This window comes from Phyllopteryx taeniolatus, chromosome 9, assembly GCF_024500385.1.
Source record: "Phyllopteryx taeniolatus isolate TA_2022b chromosome 9, UOR_Ptae_1.2, whole genome shotgun sequence".
NCBI classification, from domain to species: Eukaryota; Metazoa; Chordata; class Actinopteri; order Syngnathiformes; family Syngnathidae; genus Phyllopteryx; species Phyllopteryx taeniolatus.
The window spans coordinates 12,753,915-12,777,321 of NC_084510.1; the positions used below are offsets into that span (position 1 = coordinate 12,753,915).

The following is a 23,407-nucleotide window of genomic DNA, read 5'->3' on the forward strand; positions in this document are numbered from 1 at the left end:
CGGTGTTAATAGGGTTAGAGTGATAGAGTTGTAGTTAAATGTAACTATTTGACGGTTTGCTTCCTTCTCAAGACAAATGCTGAGCAACAGGTGAAAATCCAGGAGCTCCAGGACAAACTGTCAAAGGTAAATTTATTATTGATTATACTAATACACTAATCTTTGTGTGTTTGAGACAGAAACTGTCTTTATCTGGAATGAGGAGCAAAATGCAATTGCATCTGGTAGTCCAATAATTGCAGTGGCCTTCTTTGTGCCCTCTTTATTCCATATTGTGTTTTTAAAAATATTCTATATTTGTACATCCAGCATGCCTGCAGATTTCTTAGTCTTTAATTGGGTTTTCCGAAATGAAGGATAAGCATTATAGAAAATGGATGGATGGAAGGCGCCAAATCCAGGGGAAGTGCTTGTGTTAAGGGCTAAATCATATCATAGTGTGAAAACAGAAATATTATGACATTTCTATATTGTGATATAATATTAAGCCCATCTCGCCTTCTCTTCGTGGTTAGCTGTCATTTTTTTAATTAAATGAGATAAATTTAAGACATCTGACTCACTAAAATACGACCAGGGAAATGCATAAACAAGGTCTTGAAAAATCTTGTGGGCTGCAGATTTCTTAGTCTTTAATTTGGTTTTTCGAAATGAAGGATAAGCATTATAGAAAATGGATGGATGGAAGGCACCAAATCAAGGGGAAGTGCTTGTGTTAAGGGCTAAATCATATCATAGTGTGAAAACAGAAATATTATGACATTTCTATATTGTGATATAATATTAAGCCCATCTCGCCTTCTCTTCGTGGTTAGCTGTCATTTTTTTAATTAAATGAGATAAATGTAAGACTTCTGATTCACTAAAATACGACCAGGGAAGTCCATAAACAAGGTCTTGAAAAATCTTGTGGGCTTGCTTAAATCTGCAGATACTCTGTATAAATGACTGCAAATGTCTGTTTCAAGCGTTTCAGGAGCTCTGTCCAAGGATCCACTAACTAACCTTTAACCCCCTGACCTCACCTCCCTTAGGCGGTGAAAGCGAGTACAGAAGCCACTGAACTGCTACAGAATGTCAGACAGGCCAAAGAACGGCTGGAACGAGACCTGGAACGCTTGCGAGGCAAAAGCGACTCCAGTGACACGCTCAAACGTCGCCTGAGAGAGACAGAGGTACCACTTTAGACAAAAGTGCTGCACCTTACTCTTAGCACTGTAAAATATTGACACACAGTGTGACTATAGTTAGACTTCCTCACTTCTTTCAACTTTGTAGCCGTACACTGTACACTTCACCTTATGTCTCATTTTGTTGTTTGTGGTGTGTAAGCAGGAGGGCAGGAAGACCCTGGAGAACCAGGTAAAGAGGCTGGAGATGGTTGAGCGCCGGGAGAATAAGCTGAAAGATGACATTCAGACCAAATCCCACCAGATCCAGCAGATGGCTGAAAAGATCCTGGTGAGAGACCTACAGATAAGATTTACTTAATACTCTTCACCACTCCACCCCTAATTTCACCCGCTGCCCATCGCTGGTTATCTTCATCGCTCCTTACTGAGAGCTCATACCTGCACACTACATGCACTAGCTAGCTCAGCTCTCATAAATGTCAGGTTTTCAGCTTAGTATATAGATCGGAGGACTTAACCGGTGTCAATATGAATAGGCGCAGCTACAGCCGTTTTGTGGATTTACAACTTTTCAATGCAAGTTTCTTTATTTCTTTTTATTGTGCATTTGTTATTGTAGTAGGTTTACTTAAACAGTTCTGTGCTACTGTGTGAACATGATGTTGCGTAATGAATGTAAATCGCAATCAAATACAAATGTGATCCTGTCTATATATGTCCGTTTCAGGAAATGGTAATTCATTACACTATTGTGTTCTTCTATTTCTTTGCAGGAACTAGAGGACCACCTGAGGGATGCCCAGTCTACGGCACAACGGATGGAAACTCAGCTTGTCCAAAAGGAGAGGCTTTATGAAGACAAAATTAAGGTAGTGTTATTATGGTACTGAAAATGTCTTCTCCAGGATGAAACATGAACAAAAGCTAATACCCCATGATTAAGCGATTCAAGTTATTAGTCTAATTCATGTGGTGTCAAACATGTGGCCCACGGGCCAAAACCAGCCCCCTACGGTATATAATCTGGCCCACAGGATGAATTTGAAAGTGAAAACGTATAGAAGACATTGTAATGGTGGGGACTAAAGATACTTTTGAGACTTATTTAGCTCATGAAGAAAATGGAATGGTAATAATTCCTAGGTCTTCATAAGTTGATTTAATTTTAAAGTTCAATACTATATAGTATTTTTCAGTTCCAAATACCTGTGACTTAACGTTTTATGCCTTAAAATACAATCACTGCGAGCAGTTATTATGGGCACATGTAGATGACAAACTAAAGCAAAAGTTTCTCAAGCAATCAGACGTTTTGTACAAAAAAAAATAAAATTTTAATCATTATATTTAAAGATTTTGCAAACATACGTTTTGTTATGCATTAAAACAAAAGGAAAAACTTTTTATTGTTGTATTAAGTATGGTATAGTGTTAGTGGTCTGGCCGCTTTGACATCAAATTAGGCAGTATGTGGCCCATGAACTACAATGAGTTTGACACCCCTGATTCTAATTTACTGTGATAGTAGATTGCGTGCTGACATATTATCCTTATACATTTTTAACGCATATAATGGTATTGATTTGATTTGTGGTGTGTATATTCACCAACTCTATCTGATCTCAAGGTTCTGGAAGCCCAAATGAAGGTGGACCTAGCTGACAAAGAGAGCCTCGAGGCAAGAAGAGCGCAGCAGGAGGAGGAGTCAAGAGAGAACTGCAAACTTATCAGCGAGCAGAAAGCGGTAAGAAAAATGGCAGTGAATTTAAAATTGTCACTGTGAGAACTGCCTTTAAATTCATACTCTACATTCAAATAAACCAATTATAGATATTGTTTACTCCAAAAACAAATGTAACTCTAGTAAATGATATAGCAAAAAGATGTGCTGAGTATACATTTAAAATGTTTACCTATGAAAGTTTATGAACACGCTTCTCTCAAAATTGACAGAATTATTACATCTTTTAACTTCTTTCCATACACAATATGTCATAGTGGTTTGGCTGTATTAGAACAAACACTTTTGTAGACCGATTATATTGTAGTGTACATCATTTTGCACTGTAAAGTCTGGTCTTAAGTCCTAATCTGGTTAATGTGGTAGAATTGAGGCAGTTAAGAAGCTTTTTGTCGTCTGACATTGACAGTAGAAGATTCAACCAACACCTTTAAGGGAAGTTAAGAGGATTTTGCTAGAGTGAAACCTTCTGTTTCCTAAAAAAAAAAAATAATAATTCTTCTGCTGAAATTTGTGCATGTGAGAACGCTAATGATAAATAAATAAATGATGATAAAATCCTGTCCAGTTTTTTTTACTTTGCACCATCATATTGTGTCTCCTCTCTTCCTGTAGACCATTAACGCTATGGATTCGAAGATGAGGAATCTGGAGCAGCGCATCGCCGAGCTGTCAGAGGCTAACAAGCTGGCTGCTAACAGCAGCATCTACACCCAGAAGAATATGTGCGTTAACATGACCTTCTGCCCATATTGTGCTTTCATGACGGTCCTCAACCCACACTGACGCCATCTCCTCCTGCCTCCAATGGCTTTATTAGTGTACATTTAAATCTGTAAATCTCTGTGCACCATGACTAATGGCTCCTTTTAATGATGCAGCATGGTTCTTGCTACAGTGCCATGAAAAAGTATTGTTCCCCTTCTCAAATTCTTATATTTTTGCAGAGTTTACCCACTTTAATGTGTAAGATAATCAAACAAATGTAAATATCAGACAAATGTAACCCAAGTGAATTTAAAATGCTGTTTTTAAATGGATTTCATCTATTAAAGAACAAAAAACTATTCAGTTATCTGGCCCAGTGTGAAAAAGTAATGGCCCCCTAAACCTAATAACTGTAACACAACCAACATCTGAAATCAAGCGTTTTCTATAACTGGCAATGAGTCCCTTACATCTCTATGGAGATATTTTGACCCACTCTTCCTTGCAGAATTGTTTGAATTCAGCAAAAATTGAGGGTTTTCGAGCATGGACGGCCTTTTTAAGGTCATGCCACTGCATTTCAATCGGATTCAAGTTCGGAGTTTGACTAGGCCGCTCCAAAACAATCATTTTGTTTTTTTAAGCTATTCAGAAGTTGACTTGATGTGTTTTGGATCGTTATCCTGCTGCAGAATCCAAGGGTGCTTCAGCTTGAGGTCACAAACTGATGGCTGAACATTCTCCTTCAGGATTTTCTATTAAAGAGCAGAATTCATGGTTCCATCAATCACAACAAGTTGTCCAGGTCCTAAAGGAGCTAAGCTGCCCAAGACCATCACACTACCAACACCATGTTTGACTGTCATGTTCTTTTTCTGAAATGGTGTGCTACAATTACGCCAGATGTAACTGGGCACACACCTTCCAAAAAGCTCAACTTTCATCTTGTCAGTCCATATAATATTCTGTCAAAAATCTTGGAAATCATTCAGATGTTTTTTTGCTAAAGCAAGACAAGCTTTTATGATCTTTTTGGTCAGCAGTGGTTTTTGCCTTGGAACTCTGCCATAGATGCCATTTTTGCCCAGTCTCTTCCTTATTGTTGTGTCAGGAACACTGACCTTAACTGAGGCAAGGGGGGCCTGCAGTTCTTTAGAAGTTGTCCTGAGTTCCTTTGTGTCCTCCTGGATGAGTCATTGCTGTTCTCTTGGGGTAATCTTTGTTGGCCGGCCACTCTTGGGAAGGTTCACCACTGTTCCATGTTTTCTCCATGTGAGGATAATGGGGCTCCTAATGGTTCGTTGGAACCCGAAAGCTTTAGAAATGGCTTTTGTAACCCTTTCCAGACTGATAGATGTCAATTACTTTATTTTTGCGACAGTGCAATTTCTTTTGATCGTGTCTTTTTTTTTTTTGCAGCTTTTTTAGATCTTTTGTCTGACTTGATTTTGTCGGGACAGATTCTGTTTAACTGATTTCTTGATTGAGCAGGTCTGAAAGTAATCAGGCTTGGGTGTGGTCAGTGAAAATGAACCAAAAGTTGTGAATAGCCACAATTAATTCATGATTTAACAAGGGGGTAATTACTTTTATTTTGTTCCCTTAATAAATTAAATAACCATTTAAAACAGCATTTTAAGTTCACTTTGGTTATATTTGTATGATATTTACATTTATTTGATGATCTTAAGCATTAAAATTGGGAAACTATGCAAAAATATGGCACGGTGGCCGACTGGTTAGAGCGTCAGCCTCACAGTTCTGAGGTGCGGGGTTCAATCCCCGTCCCCGCCTGTGTGGAGTTTTACATGTTATCCCCGTGCCTGCGTGGGTTTTCTCCGGGCACTCCGGTTTCCTCCCATATCCCAAAAACATGCATTAATTGGAGACTCTAAATTGCCCGTAGGCATGACTGTGAGTGCGAATGGTTGTTTGTTTCTATGTGCCCTGCGATTGGCTGGCAACCAGTTCAGGGTGTACCCCGCCTCCTGCCCGATGATAGCTGGGATAGGCTCCAGCACGCCCGCGACCCTAGTGAGGAGAAGCGGCTCAGAAAATGGATGGATGGATGGATGCAAAAATATAAGAATTTGAGAAGGTAGCCAATACTTTTTCACACCACTGTAAGTCGAGAAAATGCCACTTCAACTAATCTTTTCATAAATGTTTTGTATTTATTTAAATGAATTACAATAGAGCATCAAATTCTTCTAGTGGGACGATTATGATGTTTTTTTGTCATACATACAGCTGTAATTCCATTATTTTGTTGAAGATGTAACATAGGTACCTCCACTTTTAGATAAACAGTACAATAGATATCCATTGTTTGTTTTTAAAATTTATTTATTTGTTTGAATTTATTTAGGAAAGCCCAAGAGGAGATGATCTCGGAGCTGCGACAGCAAAAGTTCTATTTGGAGTCTCAGGCAGGTAAGCTTGAGGCTCAAAATGCCAAACTGGAAGAACATCTCGAGAAGATCAGTCAGCAAGAGCAGACAAAGAGGACCCGTCTACTGGAACTGGAGAGTAGGCTGCGGGAGGTGAGGTGATAGGAAGCAGAAACAAAATCTTTCTGCTCAGGATTAAGTAATGCTCTTTAGCCGTCTCTCAGTGTAGCTTTAGATTACAGTATTACTGTCCACAATGCGGATTAAGGCATCTGATCGGCCACTGAGCTGGTAGTCTTTTTAGCTCAATTAATATAGGACTACAGTTCTAGCAAAAATAACAGTGCTCTATTTGAGTGAGATAAAAATAATATTTTGGCCCATTCAGTATAGTTTTCACCCATTCTTCATAATATCACACCGAATTCAAAATAAACCGTTTTAGCACTGGCTCCTTTTTAAAAGCCCTTCTAAACTATTCACAATTTTCACGTTAGGAGTAGACATCCTATTGGCTGAATGTCAGTTCTCTTCCTCCACACTTTTTCCCACCGAGAACTGATGCTAAGTATGGTACTAATTGCTGACTCCTCTGCACTTTCACATACAAACATGCTGCCTTATGTCTCATACACACGTATGCATACCGAGTACATACATACTGCAGAATCCGCTCACACGGCCATATTTATTTTAGCTTCACCCCACTGTAACATAAATTAGATTATGTATAGTGGACACAAACGTGTAGCATTTGCCTCAAAAATGCCTTTCAAAATTACAAGTGGATCAAATGCAATACCTCTATTTTTTTATTTTCTTTCCATACTGCAATTTTTTATTTAGGAAGGGGGCCATAAATAAAATGGTCTCTTCCTGTGGATTTCAATATACAAGCACATTATGTTAGAGAGATTTCCATTCTTTGTCCTAATTTAGTTGAATGAAGTAATTTATTTGTGGTGTTGTTGAATGTATACAGGACTGCACTGAAAGGTCTTGCTGAAATGTTATTATTATTTATAGAATTTGAGTTCAACTAAATGTTAGTTTATTAGAATTAACAAAAAAAAACACTTCTATTACCCGCCCAAATACAAACCGCCACTTTCACATAGATTGCGATGTATGAGGAATATAAAATTGTTATAATGGACTACTTTTGTATTGCTGTGGTATGTTGTTGAACTGAAGACTGAAGTTTTCTGTTTCAATATTCTACCTAAACTGCTATGACCGAAGTTTCATTTAAATTCAATACTTTCACTTGGAGTCTCAGGAGGTGTGTGTAGGAAATTTACAAAACTCCTGTAATATATCTGAAAATGTAAGGACACAATATACTGTATTAACCCAAAATGAATATTAACAAAAACAAAACAAAAAATTTCACCCAAAAAATTGAGATTGCCTTGTGGTTCTCAACTGTATTGGTTTTTTCCAAAATCTAGCATTTGGTACTTTGTACAGTTTACAGCAAATCATAATAATTATATGCAAATATAAGCCTTTCAGATCATCGTGACTCTAACAAACACACATTTACCCTTGTCCTGATGCCTTTCCAGATGGGCTTAGAGCATGAAGAGGAAAAGCTGGAGATCAAGAGGCAGGTGTCTGAGTTGACCCTCTCCCTGCAGGAGCGTGAGTCCCAGATAAGCAGCCTGCAGGCAGCTCGTCTCGCCTTGGAGAGCCAGCTGCAGCAAGCCAAGACTGAGTTGGAGGAGACCACTGCTGAGGCTGAGGAGGAAATCACTGCTTTGAGGGTAAGATGACAAGCACACATGAACAAATTACTCACTGTACATGTAAAATCAGGCAATACAGAAAGTACTACTATTATTCTCAGATCTAACACTGAAAGCAGCAGCAACATTCACAACATGCACAACATAAACGTCAACGAATGCATTTTTAATAACAGCGTTACATCTTTTTCCTCATTTCAAATGTTGATACATATTTCCTTTTTCTCACAGAATCACAGAGATGAAATTCAACAGAAGTTTGATGCCTTAAGAGACAGCTGTTCAGTAAGTGCTGAGTTATATAATGGGAATTGAAATACATTTAATATTTTTCATATAGTTAAAATAGGCAGACAAGTGGTTAGCACGTCTGCGTCACAGTTCTGAGGCTGAGAGTTCGAATCTCGAGTCCGTGCCGTCTTATGTGGAGTTTGCATGTTCTCCATGTGCTTGCAAGGGTTTTCTCCGGGTACGCCGGCTTCCTCCCACATTCCAAAAACATGTATGTTAGGTTTATTAAAGACTCTAAATTGTCCATAGATGTGAATGTTAGTGTGAATGGTTGTTTGTCCCTGCCTCTTGCCCAAATACAGCTGGAATAGGCTCCCAGCTCACTCACGACTTAAATGAGGACAAGCAGTATAGAAAATAGATGGATGGATAATTCAAATCCATATTTAGAAATCATCATGCTAAATCATCCATCCATCCATCCATTTTCTGAGCCGCTTCTCCTCACTAGGGTCGCGGGCGTGCTGGAGCCTATCCCAGCTGTCATCGGGCAGGAGGCGGGGTACACCCTGAACTGGTTGCCAGCCAATCGCAGGGCACATAGAAACAAACAACCATTCGCACTCACAGTCAGGCCTACGGGCAATTTTAGAGTCTCCAATTAATGCATGTTTTTGGGATGTGGGAGGAAACCGGAGTGCCCGGAGAAAACCCACGCAGGCACGGGGAGAACATGCAAACTCCACACAGGCGGGACCGGGGATTGAACCCCGCTCCTCAGAACTGTGAGGCTGACGCTCTAACCAGTCGGCCACCGTGCCGCCATGCTAAATCATATATGCCAAAATGCAAGTTCACTTGATGCAGTGCCATTGTCACTCAGTTATCTGTTCCATGGGCACTGCAGAATCATATAGCTCTGTGTTGTTTTAGGTGATCACTGACCTTGAGGAGCAACTTACCCAGCTGAGTCAGGAAAATGCTGAGTTGAACCGCCAGAACTTTTACCTGTCCAAGCAATTGGACGAAGCATCAGATGAGAGGGAGGACCAACTTCAGCTGAGCCAGGAGGTGGACCGACTCAGGAGAGAGGTGGCAGACCGTGAAATGCATCTCAACAATCAAAAACAAGTAATGTTGTCTAATGTATGAACACAGTTCACACAATCAGAACACAGTTATTGATTTCATTTAATATAGTAGATTATTTTACTGATATTTTTTCACCTGAAAGCTTCAGTGTAAAGCATATCTATTAGTTAGACTATTTCAAACAAATTGGGGTTAAGACTCTTCTGTCCCCTGAAATGCTTGCCAGCCAACAAACAGGTTTTTCAAAAAGATGTGAATGACAGTTTCCTCAATTTTCCATTTTATTAACCTTCCTAGAACATTGAGACACTGAAGACCACATGTAGCATGCTGGAGGAGCAGGTGGTGGAGCTTGAGTCCCTGAATGATGAGCTGCTGGAGAAGGAGAGGCAGTGGGAGGCTTGGAGAGGGGCCCTGGAGGATGAAAAAAGCCAGGCCGAGAGGCGCACTAGGGAACTGCAGAGACTGCTGGATAATGAAAAGCAAAACAGGTAATGTTTCAGCAGTCTTAAATGTATTTACAATGTGATGAATGTTTGACATCTCTGTTTGATTGCAGTTCACAACAAAACTTTTTTTAACGTCTTTTACTGTGCTTTTCACAGGCTACGGGCAGACCAGCGCAGCACAGAGTCTCGCCAGGCAGTAGAACTAGCGGTCAAAGAGCACAAAGCTGAGATATTGGCCCTGCAGCAGGCCTTGAAGGAGCAGAGACTCAAAGCTGAAAGTCTGTCTGATACTGTGAGTTGTCAGAACTGCATTTATATTTCAGATCCAAGATGAATCTAACTTCAGTTATGCCCTTGTTGCTGCATAATTATGCCAATGTTGATATAACGTGCATTCTCTTGTTTGTGCAGCTCAATGATCTGGAGAAGAAGCACGCCATGTTGGAGATGAATGCTCGCAGCTTGCAGCAGAAATTGGAGACTGAGAGGGAGTTGAAACAGAGGCTGATGGAAGAGGTACAAAGTCAATTAGATTACTGAGACATTTTCCGCACAAATGTAATGTACTTCAAATTTAGAGCACATACTTTATCTGGTATGGTAAATTCCTCCTCTCATTCAAGTTCCATTGATCAATTTTCGATACCACTTCTCATTGGGCTGGAGCTTTTTCCGGCTGACTTTGGGCGAGAGGCGGGTACATATTGGTCAGCAGTCAAACACAGGACACGTACAGTGGCTATAAAAAACTGAGACCAAAAAAAAAAAAATATTCTAAACTTTTACACTGTTAATGTAACCTATACTATACAATAATGTGACCTGTGCAGTTTGGTATTCAGAGCGTCACACTCTGGGAGTGCCGGAGCGCACTCCTGCCGCTCTGACTGAGGAGACGGAGAGGCCGGAGCGTCAGGCAGGACAAGATGTCTACAGGCAGAACTGACACATTCAATATGGCGGACGCACTGATGTATCCCTGCCAATGGCCAACACGGTCGTTCGTAAATTCATAGAAAATGGAGTGCGCTCTGCCTCTCTAAACACTGCACTCTCAGAGCGCAGTGAGATGGTCAGATTGAATTTCTGAATGTACCCTTACACTCCAATTATTTTCCCCTTTCTACTGTATCTTCGTGACTACAAAATATAGTCAGAAGAAATTGTTCATTCACGTAATTACTGAACTGTGGCTCGAAAAGCCGATGAATAGTCCTGCCTGTACTGATGTGGTAGGGATACCAATAGGGGGAGGTTATAAAAATGAGACGCAGGTAACCAAGTAGTCTTTATATGGCCGCACTGGTAATGTATTCAGGCCGGCAGACACCAGCGTCGCGTGATGGCCGGGCTAACTAGTCTACTGAAGTAAACTAAATCAATTTTAAAAAATTCTTAGATAAATAGAATTAAATAAAACATGTTAAAAATACTAACCACTTTTTTGATACTTTTACTTCCAACTGACTTACTTGACCTAAATCAGCTGGGATAGGCCCCAGCACCCCACGACCCTGAACAGGATAAGCGGTATTGAGAATGGATGGATGAAGTACATTTAATGTCAGTTACTTTAAGACGTTTTTTCAAGTAATATTCTACAATGTGATTTCTAGTAATACTTGTACTTTTTCTCGCTAACAGGTGCTTTATACAAGACCGGTGTTCTTTTGGTCATGAGCAGTGTTGTGTTTGTGCCAAACATACTTTTTCGAATTATTGCCAAATCGTTCAACCTCTGTTTTATTGGAACATTCTCCTGTACGTGCTTTGGAAATTTCAAGTGATTTTTTTTTTTTCCTTTCTTTTTTCTGTGTAAGATAAGCCTTCTGTCTTGCCATCCTGCACCTTAGCCCAGACATATGAAAAAGATGGAGGATTGTTGTTACATGTACTTACCAGAATTTCCTGTAGTCCCTTTAATGATGCTGTTGGCCTCTTGGCAGCCTGACTGACTGTTTTTTGTCTTTTCATTAATTTTGGAGGGACATCAAGTTATTTTTAATGTCACTGTTGTGCTATATTTTCTCCACTGTATGGTGACTGTCTTCACTGTGTTCCATGGTATATTTAATGCCTTGGTAATTTTCCTGAATGAAAAATAAAAATGAGATTCCTCTTATGCTGTGGAAGCGCTAAGGTGTTGTAGATTTTTTCCCCACTTATTTATCTGTCTACTAATGTGTTCACAGCAAGGAAAGCTGCAACAGCAGATGGATCTCCAAAAAAGCCACATTTTCCGTCTCACCCAGGGTCTACAGGATGCGCTGGACCAGACTGATATGCTGAAGACTGAGAGGACCGATTTGGAGTACCAGTTGGAGAATATACAGGTGCTCAGTGCAATAGATTGCCAATTGAATGAGATGCTGTATTAGGACTATTAGGACTAATTTTGGAAATTTCAATGATTTGTAGATCAACTGGAGATATTAATAAATAAATTGTTCCAAGTGATGTCCTCGAAGGGGCTTAAAATTCATCTTTATTTTGCAGGCTGTATATTCCCATGAGAAGGTGAAGATGGAGGGGACCATCTCGCAGCAGACCAAACTCATCGACTTCCTTCAGGCCAAAATGGACCAGCCCACCAAGAAAAAGAAGGTCACCACAAAATATTAAATGACCATCGGTCGTAATAGACTGTTAATGTTTGCGTCACTGTATTGGGGCTATTGTTAAAATAATGTGAGAGACCATATACTGTATTTATGCACTATGTTGACAAAAGTATTGAGGTACCCTCATTTTTTAGCTGCTACAACTTCGAACCTTATGGAGATTTCTTGTCTAGTGTCTAAGATTGGGGTCCTTCAATTCTTCCACACCCAAGAATTCAGTTTTAGGGGGGGGACAAAGGGGACCAGCATAATGGACAAATGTGTCCCAAGGCTTTTGAACAGTCTACAGTATAATATATGGTAATCTCATGATATAAGTAACATCCTCTCTCCATGTTCCCTGTGTGAACAGGGTATTTTTGGGCGACGGCGTGAAGATGTAGGCACTACAACGAATGGGGCATTGACTCCTCAAACCCAGCCAGCAGTACCCTTGCAGTACAGTGACATGAAGCTTGCGTTGGAGAAGGAGCGCTCAAGGTGTGGAGAGCTGGAAGAGGCTCTTCAGAAGATGAGACTAGAGCTACGATCCCTAAGGGAAGAGGGTACGTCGTGACTGTCTATGTACAGGAGCAGTCATGTAGTTTCTCGTTTAGTCTTAATCTTTATCAAACCCATTATTGATACTAGCACTTCATTACCCCAACTTATTGGTCAGCTCAAGTAAATGAGGCATTTAGCCAACTCGAAATGGTTCTGGAGGGGAAAAAGATTTAACGATATTTGAAATGCACCCCTGGACTTCAATGTATAGTGTCTTCTTTTTTTGTTGGGACAAATATTTCCAGATTTATACCGGCATGGCCCCACTTACTATGGACTTAAATGTTTCTGAATATACAGCCGCTCATTTCAAAGCACAGGATCACATGACTACTTCCACACCAGCCCAGGCTCGCCATCAAATTCTCATGTCGGCCATTGTAAAGTCCCCAGAGCATCAACCCAACCCTTGTGGGCTGCTTAACCCCTCAACCCGCTCCAAAGAGACTTCCACACCTGAAGGTGACACACACATAGTCTCTGTTACATAAATCTTCAATCTCATGTGTATATACTATCACTGTCAACAAAACCTTTGTTTGCCTATTTTGCTTATGTGGTGTGATGAATGTTTGTTTCTTCTGTCAGCCTTCGTAAGGCAGGATTAGAACCTAAATTAAGTTGGATAACTAACCTTGTAAACCTTAGAACCTTGTAAATCTGAAACGCTCACCAAACCAGGAGCAGGGACTGAAGGGGAAAAAAGATGTCTTTCAGGTTTTAGTTGCTGTGCTTTTATCCAGCCAATATTTTAATCCTGCCTGGGCCTGTCTCACAAGGGAATGTAAAATGGATTAATCTGATGAAACTGGTTTTAAGGCAGACTCTCCTATATTGAAGAAGCAGAATGAAAATGTATCTCATTAAACCAATCAGATTTATAACCAATGATAAAGTTTCCTAATGAGTTCTGAAAAATCCTCCTATTACAGCAATGTAAAGAAAAGTGGGCAGAACAAGGCGACATTGGCTCTGATCCCATCAGATACACTTTGATAAGTGACAAGTCCATTCCCTTTCTTTGCGATTCAGGCCTCAATCCATGTGTCTCTTTCACTTTCACATAGCTATTGTTAGACTGCTATCTCCTTTCTGTCTCTTTCCTCTTATTCCTTGCAGAAAAGAGGAGGGTCACCTTTGAAAGTAAGTTAGCAGTCACCCATTCCTTTATCTTACATCTTCTCAAATACCAATGGTCCTCCACTAATGTTTGTTGTATGTTGTTTGTATGTTTATATTTGTCTCTTTTGTACCGCCATACTTCATTCTTTATGCATTCCATTCTGATTGATATGCATAGTGTGATTTTCATCAGTGCTATAACTAAATCACTGCCAAACCTAAACAGGAGATTTTATACTAAAAATCTATCATTTTTATTTCACCATTTTTACCATGCAACTTATGAAAAAAGATATTCTTGTCATGAAATGTTTTTCCCCTCAAAATAACACTAAAATCTTTGTTTTTGCTCACAGCTATTTACCCCTGTTTTTTTTTTTTGTTTTTTTTTTAATTGCAGAGTTTGGTCGTCGTGTGAAGGAGAGAATGCACCATAACATTCCCCATCGCTTCACTGTGGGTCTCAACATGAGGGCTGCCAAATGTGCCGTCTGCCTGGACACTGTGCATTTTGGACGCCAGGCTGCCACTTGTCTAGGTTTGTGTCCTCTGTTTACTCTGTTTCGAGAATGGCGGATGGTATTTCAGAAAGAGATTCATTGTCCAGTCTTATCAAAATTACTAACCATAGTCCTTGAAACCCATCAATCACATTATCTCAGATGGAATTTTTGGGGGCTGTAACTAGGCCCATGTAAAAAATATAGTTTAAAAAAAAATCAATATTGTTACGGAATTTACCATGAATAATCTTGGGAGCAAAATACTCTCCTGTAAAGAGTAATCTGCACTAGGCATAGTTTGTTTTGTCATAGTCTTCATACACAACAGTTATTTAGGGCCATATTTTCCCGTTCATGCAGAAGTCTTTTTTCTTTTTCTTTTTTACACGCCTGGCTTGTGCAATTTCAAGGTACGCCAATTCTCCCGTAATGACTTCTGACACACCCACCGTGCGTATGCGGCTTATGTGTGCGCTCCCAGCAGAGGTGTGACTCATGGAATTCTGAGGGTGATTGTATTTCCCAGAGAGTGTCGTTTTCCTGAGACATGTAAATGTGATAAAAATCCATCCGGAAAATATGTCACACTTTAAATGTGAAATTAACTTCCATAGCGGATCCGCGAGTTAATCATCGCCCCACTGCTGGTGACGTGCCCACCACTCCATTCATAAGTACCGTAATTTCTCGTGTATAATGTGCACCTGTGTATAATACGCACCCCCAAAGTTGACCTCAAAATTCTGGAAAACCCTTCTACCTATGTATAATGCATTTTTATAATGCATGATTTTGCTTCTACCCTTATGATCAAAACATGAAGTAATATCTGTATTTTGTTAGTTTTTTTCAAATAATTATTCTGAAGTTAAGCACTTTATTTACTTGCTCTTATTTTGAAATTCACAGCCCTACTTTTATTTAGTAAATGAGAAAACACACAGTTGTGCTCATATGTTTGATTACCAAGGCAAAATTTGTAAGATGGGTACAATTCTTTAAAGAAAACATGAAGGGCCAGGCAAAACAGATTTAATTTTATTTTAGTGATATTCAAATTAAATTGTCAAGCATTTCAGAAAGGCATTATCATTAAACAAATCATAACCATGAAGTAATTAATGATGGTTGTTGTTCAGTCATCAGTCGTATTTATTTAAAAAAAAAAAAAAAAAATTTCACAAATTCTGTATGTGAACTTATGAACACAATTATACATATATGCAGTCATATGTACCCTTGTCACATTGGAATGAAAGTGTAGGCTACACTTTTTTCATAACCTCTAAGTGGCATGCTAGAATGAAAGTGTGCAACTTTTTCTTAACCTCTAGGGGTGGTGGCATATTGCAATGAAAGTGTGCTGCCTTTTCATATCCTCTAGGTGGCGGCATACATTTATAAAATGGAAACTTCTTTTTCATTTTCCCCTATATCTATGTATAATGCACACTATTGACTTTTGACAATTTTTGGGGGGGAAATAATGTGCATTATACATGAGAAATTACGGTAATACTGTGCCTATGACTGAATGCCAGTGTCACCGGTCCCGTGGGAGCAGTAAACTTAAATATAAATGTGCAATATGTTGTTTCACCTTCACAGGGCGCTAGACTTACAACAGCCTTGGGAGTGCGCAATAAGAACATTAAGAAAAGTGCTGCAGTCTTTGAGAGAATGCGTGCTAGGCCAGATTTGACAAGGAGCACCCACATTCAAGGGGTTGCTCCACCCAGAGTGCTTAACTGGCAGGAATATGCGCAAAGGACAGAATTAAGTGGATTGGAGAATGGGCGCATCAAGAAAAGCCCACAGCTGAATGCCTTTTCTGACTTAATCACACGGTAAAATATGCCCCAAAGTTAGTATTTCTTTATATTTATTTTAATTCAGCTTGATTTGACTAGTGAGCAGCATGGTGTAGTGGTTAGCAAATCTGCCTCACAGTTCAGAGGTTGTGAGTTCATATTATAGATCTTCCTGTGCTGCACTTGTTTTTTCTGGGCATGCCGACTTACTCATACATTCCAAAAACTGGTACAATGATAAATGTACTGCACTTATATCACACTTTATCTACACCATCACAGTGTCTAAAGCACTTTACAAAGCGTCACATTCACCCACTCACACACCAATGGGGCGACTGCTGCCATGCAAGGCGCTGCCAGGGCCATTGGGAGCAAATTAGGGTTCAGTGTCTTGCCCAACGACACTTCGACATCCGGACAGTCGTAGCCGGGATTCGTACCAGTTACCCTTCGGTCACTAGACGACCTGCTCTCCCTACAGTCACAGCCGCCCCAAAACATGCATGTTTGGTTCATTGAAAACTCTAAATTGTCTCTAAGTGGGAAGTGCGTGCGTGCGCCCTGTGATTGGGTAAAGTGTATCCCAAATCTCTTGTCCAAAGTTAGTCAGGATAGGCTCCAGCTCACCTCTAACTCTAAGGACAAGCGGTATAGAAAATGAATGGCGGAAAACGCAATCCCCATCTTTTACCCTAGATTTAAAATAAGCCTAAAATAAATGTGAAATTTTATTTTTGATGTGTTAAAAAAATATTTAAAATGTCTACTCTGTAAACATTATTTCATAAAATGAATTTAAAGAAAATTCTGTCTGACTTTTTTTTGTTTGTTGTCCTATAGAGTGCCACACCCTTTGTCATCCCAAATGCTCACCATGCCTTCCAGCCACTTGTGGTCTGCCAGTTGAATATGCTACCCACTTCTCTGAGGCTTTATGCCGAGAGAAGGCAAGCTCCCCTGGACTACAGGTCAAGGAAGCTAGTGGGCATGTTCGCTTGGAGGGATGGATGAAGCAGCCAAGGTCAGTTGTTCACTCTTCCTGACATACTGGCCCGTGGACAATTATATACCATGCTATATATTTTATTTTGTAGATTATTATATTGTTGATTGATTTTTTTATTATTATTTTGTTTTGTGTGTTTTACCAAGAAATGGCAAGCGTGGTCAGCAGGGCTGGGAGACAAAATATGTGGTTCTTGATGGAACAAAAATATCAATCTACGATACAGAACCCAGAGAAGGTTGCCATCTTTTTCTATTATTATAAAGAGACATCAGAGATTAATCAGTATCCTGTACAAAACTAATTTGACATGTCCTATTTAGACTGTGTAAATGAGGAAGAAGAGTTTGAGCTTTGTCTTCCTGATGGAGAGGTAACTGTTCATGGAGCTGTTGGAACCTCTGAGCTCATCAACACTGCAAAGTCAGGTAGTGGTTAATTGCCAGCGATTACTACTGCACTTGGACCATTGTTAAGAATATCAACCTCTCTAGTCTACGTTTTGCGGGTGTTTGTGTCCAGACATCCCTTACATTCTGAAGCTGGAGTCGCATCCCCACACCACTTGTTGGCCTGGCCAGTCCCTCTACTTCATGGCTCCCAGTTTCCCAGACAAACAGCGCTGGGTGGCTGTACTGGAGTCTGTGGTGGCTGGTAGCCGTGGATCTAAAGACAAAGGGGATTCAGACGCTGTAAGTGCTTTAGCTTTTTTCTGTGTAATTTTTAAAATAATAGGTGTCTTATGGCCATGTCAAATTGAAATGTAACTCAAGGGAAATGCGTACTGTTTGTTGTGGTTTAAGTCAACTGTAATCAATGCCTCCAACAACAGCCAGTGCCTTCATTTCTTTTTCCCCTCTTCCCTCTTTTCTCTCTCTCTGCATGTTATCACCACCCACGTCTTCTATTTGTGTCTTGTCATTGTCCTCGATGTGATTATATACTGTGTGTGTGTATCAATGCGGTTGTGTGGAACATTATAGACAGGTGTTTCTAAAAGACAGAAGAACCTATCACCCCTGGTTCAGGTACAGTAAGAAGCTGCACGAATGCTTGGGCTTCAGTGACCAACTGGCTGAGCATGTAGTTGCTGTACCTGTCCATGCATAGAACACTATAGCTGCTCTGTGCAGGATAACACAGAACCAGGCTGATGAATGGTTCCATAGTCGCTGTTTTAAATGGCCAAATTTGCACATAAAATATACTGTGAAGCAGAGGTGTGGACTCAAGTCACATGACTTGGACTCGAGTCATGAATTGGATGACTTTAGACTCAACTTGACAATATGTTAAAAGACTTGCAACTTGACTTGGATTTGAACAGAAATGGCTCATGACTGCACTTTGATTTGAACCCATTGACATGAAAGGACTTGCTACTTTGAACAAAACACTGAGAAACCACCACTTTGTAGCCATCTCTTTCTATAGCTATATGTGCAAATTACTGTTTTAACTAAAGGAAAATATGATATGTGGCAACATAATGCTGAAGGTCTTAATAGTTACTGTAATTTCTTGTGTATAATGCACATTTTTTTCCCCAAAAGTAAAAAATCAATGGTGCACATTATACATAGGTATAGGGGAAAATTTTAAATAAAATAAAATCTTTCCCATTTTATAAATGTATGCCGCCATCTAGAGGTTATGAAAAAGTTTTACACTTTCATTCTAATATGCCAGCGCCACCTAGAGGCTATGATAAAGGTGTAGCCTACACTTTTATTCCAATATGACAGGGGTACATATGACTGCATAATATGTACAGTTGTGCTGATAAGTTTACATACCCTGGCAGAATTTGTGAAATGTTTTTTTTTTTTTTTTTTAAATGCGACTGATGACTGAACAACAACCATCATTAATTTCTTTATGGTTATGTTTTGTGATAATGCTCTTCTGAAATGCTTGACCGTTTAATTTGAATCCCATTAAAATAAAACTAAATGTGTTTCACCTGGCCCTTCATGTTTTTTTTTAAAGAATTGTACCCGTCTTACAAATTCTGACCGGGTAATCAAACGTGTGAGCACAACTGTTTGTTTTCTCATTTACTAAATAGAAGTCGGGCTGTGAATTTCAAAATAACATCAAGGAAATAAAAAGTAAGTATTACATGTTCAAATTAAGTGCACAACGTCACAATAACTCTTTGAAAAACTAAAAAATACAGATAATACTTCATGGTTTGATCATACGGGAAGCAAAATCATGCATTGTAAAAATGCATTATAGATTGGTAGAAGGGTTTTCCAGAATTTTTAGGTCAACTTTGGGGGCGCATATTATACATGGGTATGTATTATACACGAGAAATTACGGTATTTATTACATCAAAGTGTCCCACACCATTATTGCTAATGTGTAGTTAGGTCTTATTGTCTTTAAACAGTTAATGGCCTGTTTGGCATGCTCTGGTAAAGGAATTGACCAAGAGGTCATTCTTTCACACACTACCTAAAGTAATGGTTTTGTTTAAAAAATAAAAAATAAAGTGCATCGTGAATCAACAATAAATGTGACAGCTAAATAAAGTATACGTTCCAAGAACTACTGTTGACATACACAGAAACGACAACGACATTTAACGCAGCAATAAGGACGTTAGTTGCTGCAACAACAAAAAAATCCACATTGGTTTTTGGAAATCGCACGGCTTTATGTTGTTGTTGTTGTTTTTTTTTATTAGCATTAGCAGCTAGCTTTGTGAGTGATCACGCAAATAGTTAAACGGTGGGCTGGCTGTGTGCTGTCTGAGCTTCCTTTACACAGTCTTATACTGTATTTCTTTTGTTATTCACTTTATTTACCAATCGCTCAGCACCCAGCTGGCATCTATTCAACATGAAACTATTGTATATGCACAATATGAATTTAAGAAAAATACTGTTGATTATGTAAAACAGGAAACCAATTGGTAATTCATTGTTAAATTAAATGTCTAATTTTCTCTCGTGTATTCATAATTGCTTTTGAACCAAGCAAAAATATATTTTATCCTTATACTTTATTATTCACCCCCACCGCCCGACGATTGGCTTTGAAGGTGCAAAAAATCAGCCCCTTTATTTTCTTATAAGGGTTCAATGCACTTTCTTTATCAAATGGTAAAATGACTCTAAGGTACTTGAAACTCAAAGTGTAGGACTTGCGACTTTACTCTGTACTTGCATGTCTCGACTTGAGACTTGACTCGGGACTTGCCTGTCTCGACTTGGGACTTGACTCGGGACTTGAGGGCAAAGACTTTGCAAAGCAATGACTTGGTCCCACCTCTGCTTTGCAGAATGCATGGCTCTGAATTGTACTCTGCAATTTTGGCCCACAGCATGCTGTGCTATGCATCCTTCTGCAAGAGCCATGCGTTGCTTCAGCGCTTTCACTGAAACACATGGACACAGTTTCACACTCTTTGCAACCTTATTGTACCTCAGAAACAAAAGATGGGAAAATTAAGATAGATAATGCTCCTGCTTCCTCCGAGTCACCAATTTACCCAAAGCTTGCCTTCATTATTATGTTGTCAAAATAAGGGTGTCACACACAACTTTTGTGATGCTCGGACAACACTGCAGTTCAAACGTGTTATCATGATGCTGCAGTTCAGTGAAGAGTCACTAGACAGCACAATATATTTTTACAAATTAGAAGTTCACATAAGATAACCTTTAGAGTCACAATTGTTTTCTGTGACCTTGTTATTTAAAGCAAATGTAAGCAACCTCCATAATGTATTACATTTACAGTGCCTTAAATAATTCATTTAAATAAATTTTAAATTTTTATGATATAAATGTATTGCTTTCTCATTTACTAATAATCCCTTTAAGTTTCAGACGTCAAAGCCATCTATGATGTAACATTTTAAATCCAGGTGTTACTTTCTGTTGCCGAGTCGAATCAAATTTGGATAATATGCACAATGCTCATCTGTAATAATCTCTTCTGAATAGTGTTGGCCGGTAGCAAGTGGTTTGTTTGTTTCATCAACAAGCAGCATTTCTAAACAAGTGCACACTGTAAATAGATATTTTTTTAAATGTCTATAGCCAAGTGTGTGTGTGTGAGGAATGTGAAGTTTTATTGATTTTAAAAAGCTTGCTCCAGTAGACATATAAAAAATATTATATTATTATAAAACTACAATCAGACTAAACGTTTACTGTTTTAGGTCAATTAGGATTACCCAAATTTTCTCTTTGCTAAATGCCAGAATAATAAGAGGATTCATTTATTTATTTAGACGAATACAGAGCGGCTGTAATAAGTATTCAACACATCACCATTTTTCTCACTAAATATTCTTCCAAAGGTGCTATTGACCTGACAATTTCACCAGATGTTGGGAACAACCCAAGTAATCCATACATTCAAAGAAAGTATAACAAATAAGATCAGAAATTGTGTAAAAAAAAAAGTGTGTAAAAATGGGAAATGACACAGGGGAAAAACTATTGAACACATGAAAAAACTCAGGTGCAAAAAGCCATTGAAAGCCAAGACAACACCTAAAATCTATCAATAATCAAACAGCAATCCGGCCCCTTGTTAGTGCAAATGAATATCAGATGGTTAGTCCTAATTGATGGCCTACAAAAGGATCTCATTGCCAAGGTATGAGTGAAGACACATCTCACGATGGGTAAGAGCAAAAAGCTGTCTCAAGACCATTGCAAACTATCCATCAATTTTCTGTACCACTTATCCTCACTAGGGTTGCGGGCGTGCTAGAGCCTATCCCAGCTATCTTCGGGCGGGAGGCGGGGTACACCCTGAACTGGTCGCCAGCCAATCGCAGGGCACATGTAAACAAACAACCATGCGCACTCACATTCACACCTATGGGCAATTTAGAGTCTTCAGTTAACCTACTGTGCATGTTTTTGGGATGTGGGAGGAAACCGGAGTGCCCGGAAAAAACCTCCGCAGTTCAACAGGGAGAACATGTAAACTCCACATTTGAACCCTGGTCCTCAGCACTGTGAGGCAGATGTGCTAACCAGTCGCCCACCATGCTGCCCATTGCAAACTAATTGTTGCAAAACATAACGATGGCATTGGTTAAGCTTCTGAATGTGCCAGTGGGCACGGTTCGGACCATAATACGTAAGTGGAAAGCCAATCATACCGCCATAATTTTGCCTTGATCAGGTGCTCTCTCGCATGATTTCTGACAGAGGAGTGCAAAGAATAATCAGAAGAGTTGTGCAAGAGCCAAGGACCACCTGTGGTGAGCTTCAAAAAGACCTGCAATTTGCATGTACTGTTGTCACAAGGAAAACAGTGAGTAATGTACTCCGCCGCCATGGCCTGTATGCACGCTCACCATGCAAGACCCCATTGCTGGAAAAAAAAAAAAACATGCCAAAGCTCGTTTAAAGTTTGCTGAACAATATTTGGACAAGCCAGTTAAATACTGGGAGAATATAGTCTGGTCGCATGAGAGCAAAATTGAACTGTTTGGAACCCATAATGCACAGCACGTTTGGAAGAGAAACGGCACTGCACATCACCCTAAAAACACAATACCAATAGTGAAGTTCGGAGGTGCGAACATGATGGTCTGGGGCTGCCTTTCAGCAAATGGTACTGGTAAACTTCACATTATATTGAAGGAAGGATGAATGGGGAAATGTACCGAGACATTCTTGACAAAAATCTGCTGCCATTTACGAGGATGATGAAAATGAAATGATGGTGGCCATTTCAGCAGGATAATGATCCAAAACATACTGCCCAGAACTCAATTGGTTTCAAAGAAAAAAAATAAAGCTGCTAGAATGGTCCAGCCAATCACCTGACCTGAATCCAATTGAAAATCTATGGAAACAACTGAAACTCGAGGTCCATAAAAGTAGCCCACGGAACCTTCAAGATTTGAAGACTGCTTGTGTGGCGGAATGGGCCAAAATCACACCAGAGCAATGCATGCGACTAGTTTCTCCATACATGAGGCGTCTTGAAGCTGTCATTGCAAACAAAGGCTTTTGTACAAAGTATTAAATAAATAACAGTTGGCGTGTTGAATAGTTTTTCCCTGAGTCATCTCACATTATTACACACAGCTTAATTTCTGAGCTTGTTTGTTCTACTTTTTTTGTATGTATGGATTACTTGGGTTGTTCCCAACATCTGTGAAACTTTACTGTCAATAGCACTTTAGGAAATATATTTAATGAGAAAAATGGTGACATTTAAATACTTATTTCAGCTGCTGTATATATACAAGACAATACAGCTAAAACATTTTTAGCCATGACTACTGTACAGTATATACAGTATATTAACAGGCTACTGAAA

General features: G+C 39.4%; 1 protein-coding gene across 10 annotated transcripts in view; it reads left to right on the forward strand.

Moving 5' to 3' along the window:
• Positions 1–23,407, forward strand: part of cita (citron rho-interacting serine/threonine kinase a) — a 64,829-nt gene that overhangs the window by 27,512 nt on the left and 13,910 nt on the right. For 2 of the 10 annotated variants that reach the window (XM_061785569.1, XM_061785578.1), the window contains exons 16-39: positions 73–126; positions 1,035–1,175; positions 1,333–1,461; positions 1,907–2,002; positions 2,761–2,877; positions 3,490–3,599; positions 5,951–6,125; positions 7,541–7,738; positions 7,952–8,005; positions 8,885–9,082; positions 9,341–9,534; positions 9,649–9,784; positions 9,904–10,008; positions 11,685–11,825; positions 11,989–12,096; positions 12,466–12,658; positions 12,957–13,118; positions 13,776–13,799; positions 14,179–14,316; positions 16,936–17,116; positions 17,248–17,339; positions 17,425–17,529; positions 17,624–17,793; positions 18,085–18,129. In XM_061785569.1, the coding sequence (XP_061641553.1) occupies positions 73–126; positions 1,035–1,175; positions 1,333–1,461; positions 1,907–2,002; positions 2,761–2,877; positions 3,490–3,599; positions 5,951–6,125; positions 7,541–7,738; positions 7,952–8,005; positions 8,885–9,082; positions 9,341–9,534; positions 9,649–9,784; positions 9,904–10,008; positions 11,685–11,825; positions 11,989–12,096; positions 12,466–12,658; positions 12,957–13,118; positions 13,776–13,799; positions 14,179–14,316; positions 16,936–17,116; positions 17,248–17,339; positions 17,425–17,529; positions 17,624–17,793; positions 18,085–18,129 (3,066 nt within the window). The remainder of the gene's footprint in view (positions 1–72; positions 127–1,034; positions 1,176–1,332; positions 1,462–1,906; positions 2,003–2,760; positions 2,878–3,489; positions 3,600–5,950; positions 6,126–7,540; positions 7,739–7,951; positions 8,006–8,884; positions 9,083–9,340; positions 9,535–9,648; positions 9,785–9,903; positions 10,009–11,684; positions 11,826–11,988; positions 12,097–12,465; positions 12,659–12,956; positions 13,119–13,775; positions 13,800–14,178; positions 14,317–16,935; positions 17,117–17,247; positions 17,340–17,424; positions 17,530–17,623; positions 17,794–18,084; positions 18,130–23,407) is intronic. The other 8 variants (XM_061785570.1, XM_061785572.1, XM_061785571.1 and 5 more) reach the window with 8 other exon arrangements.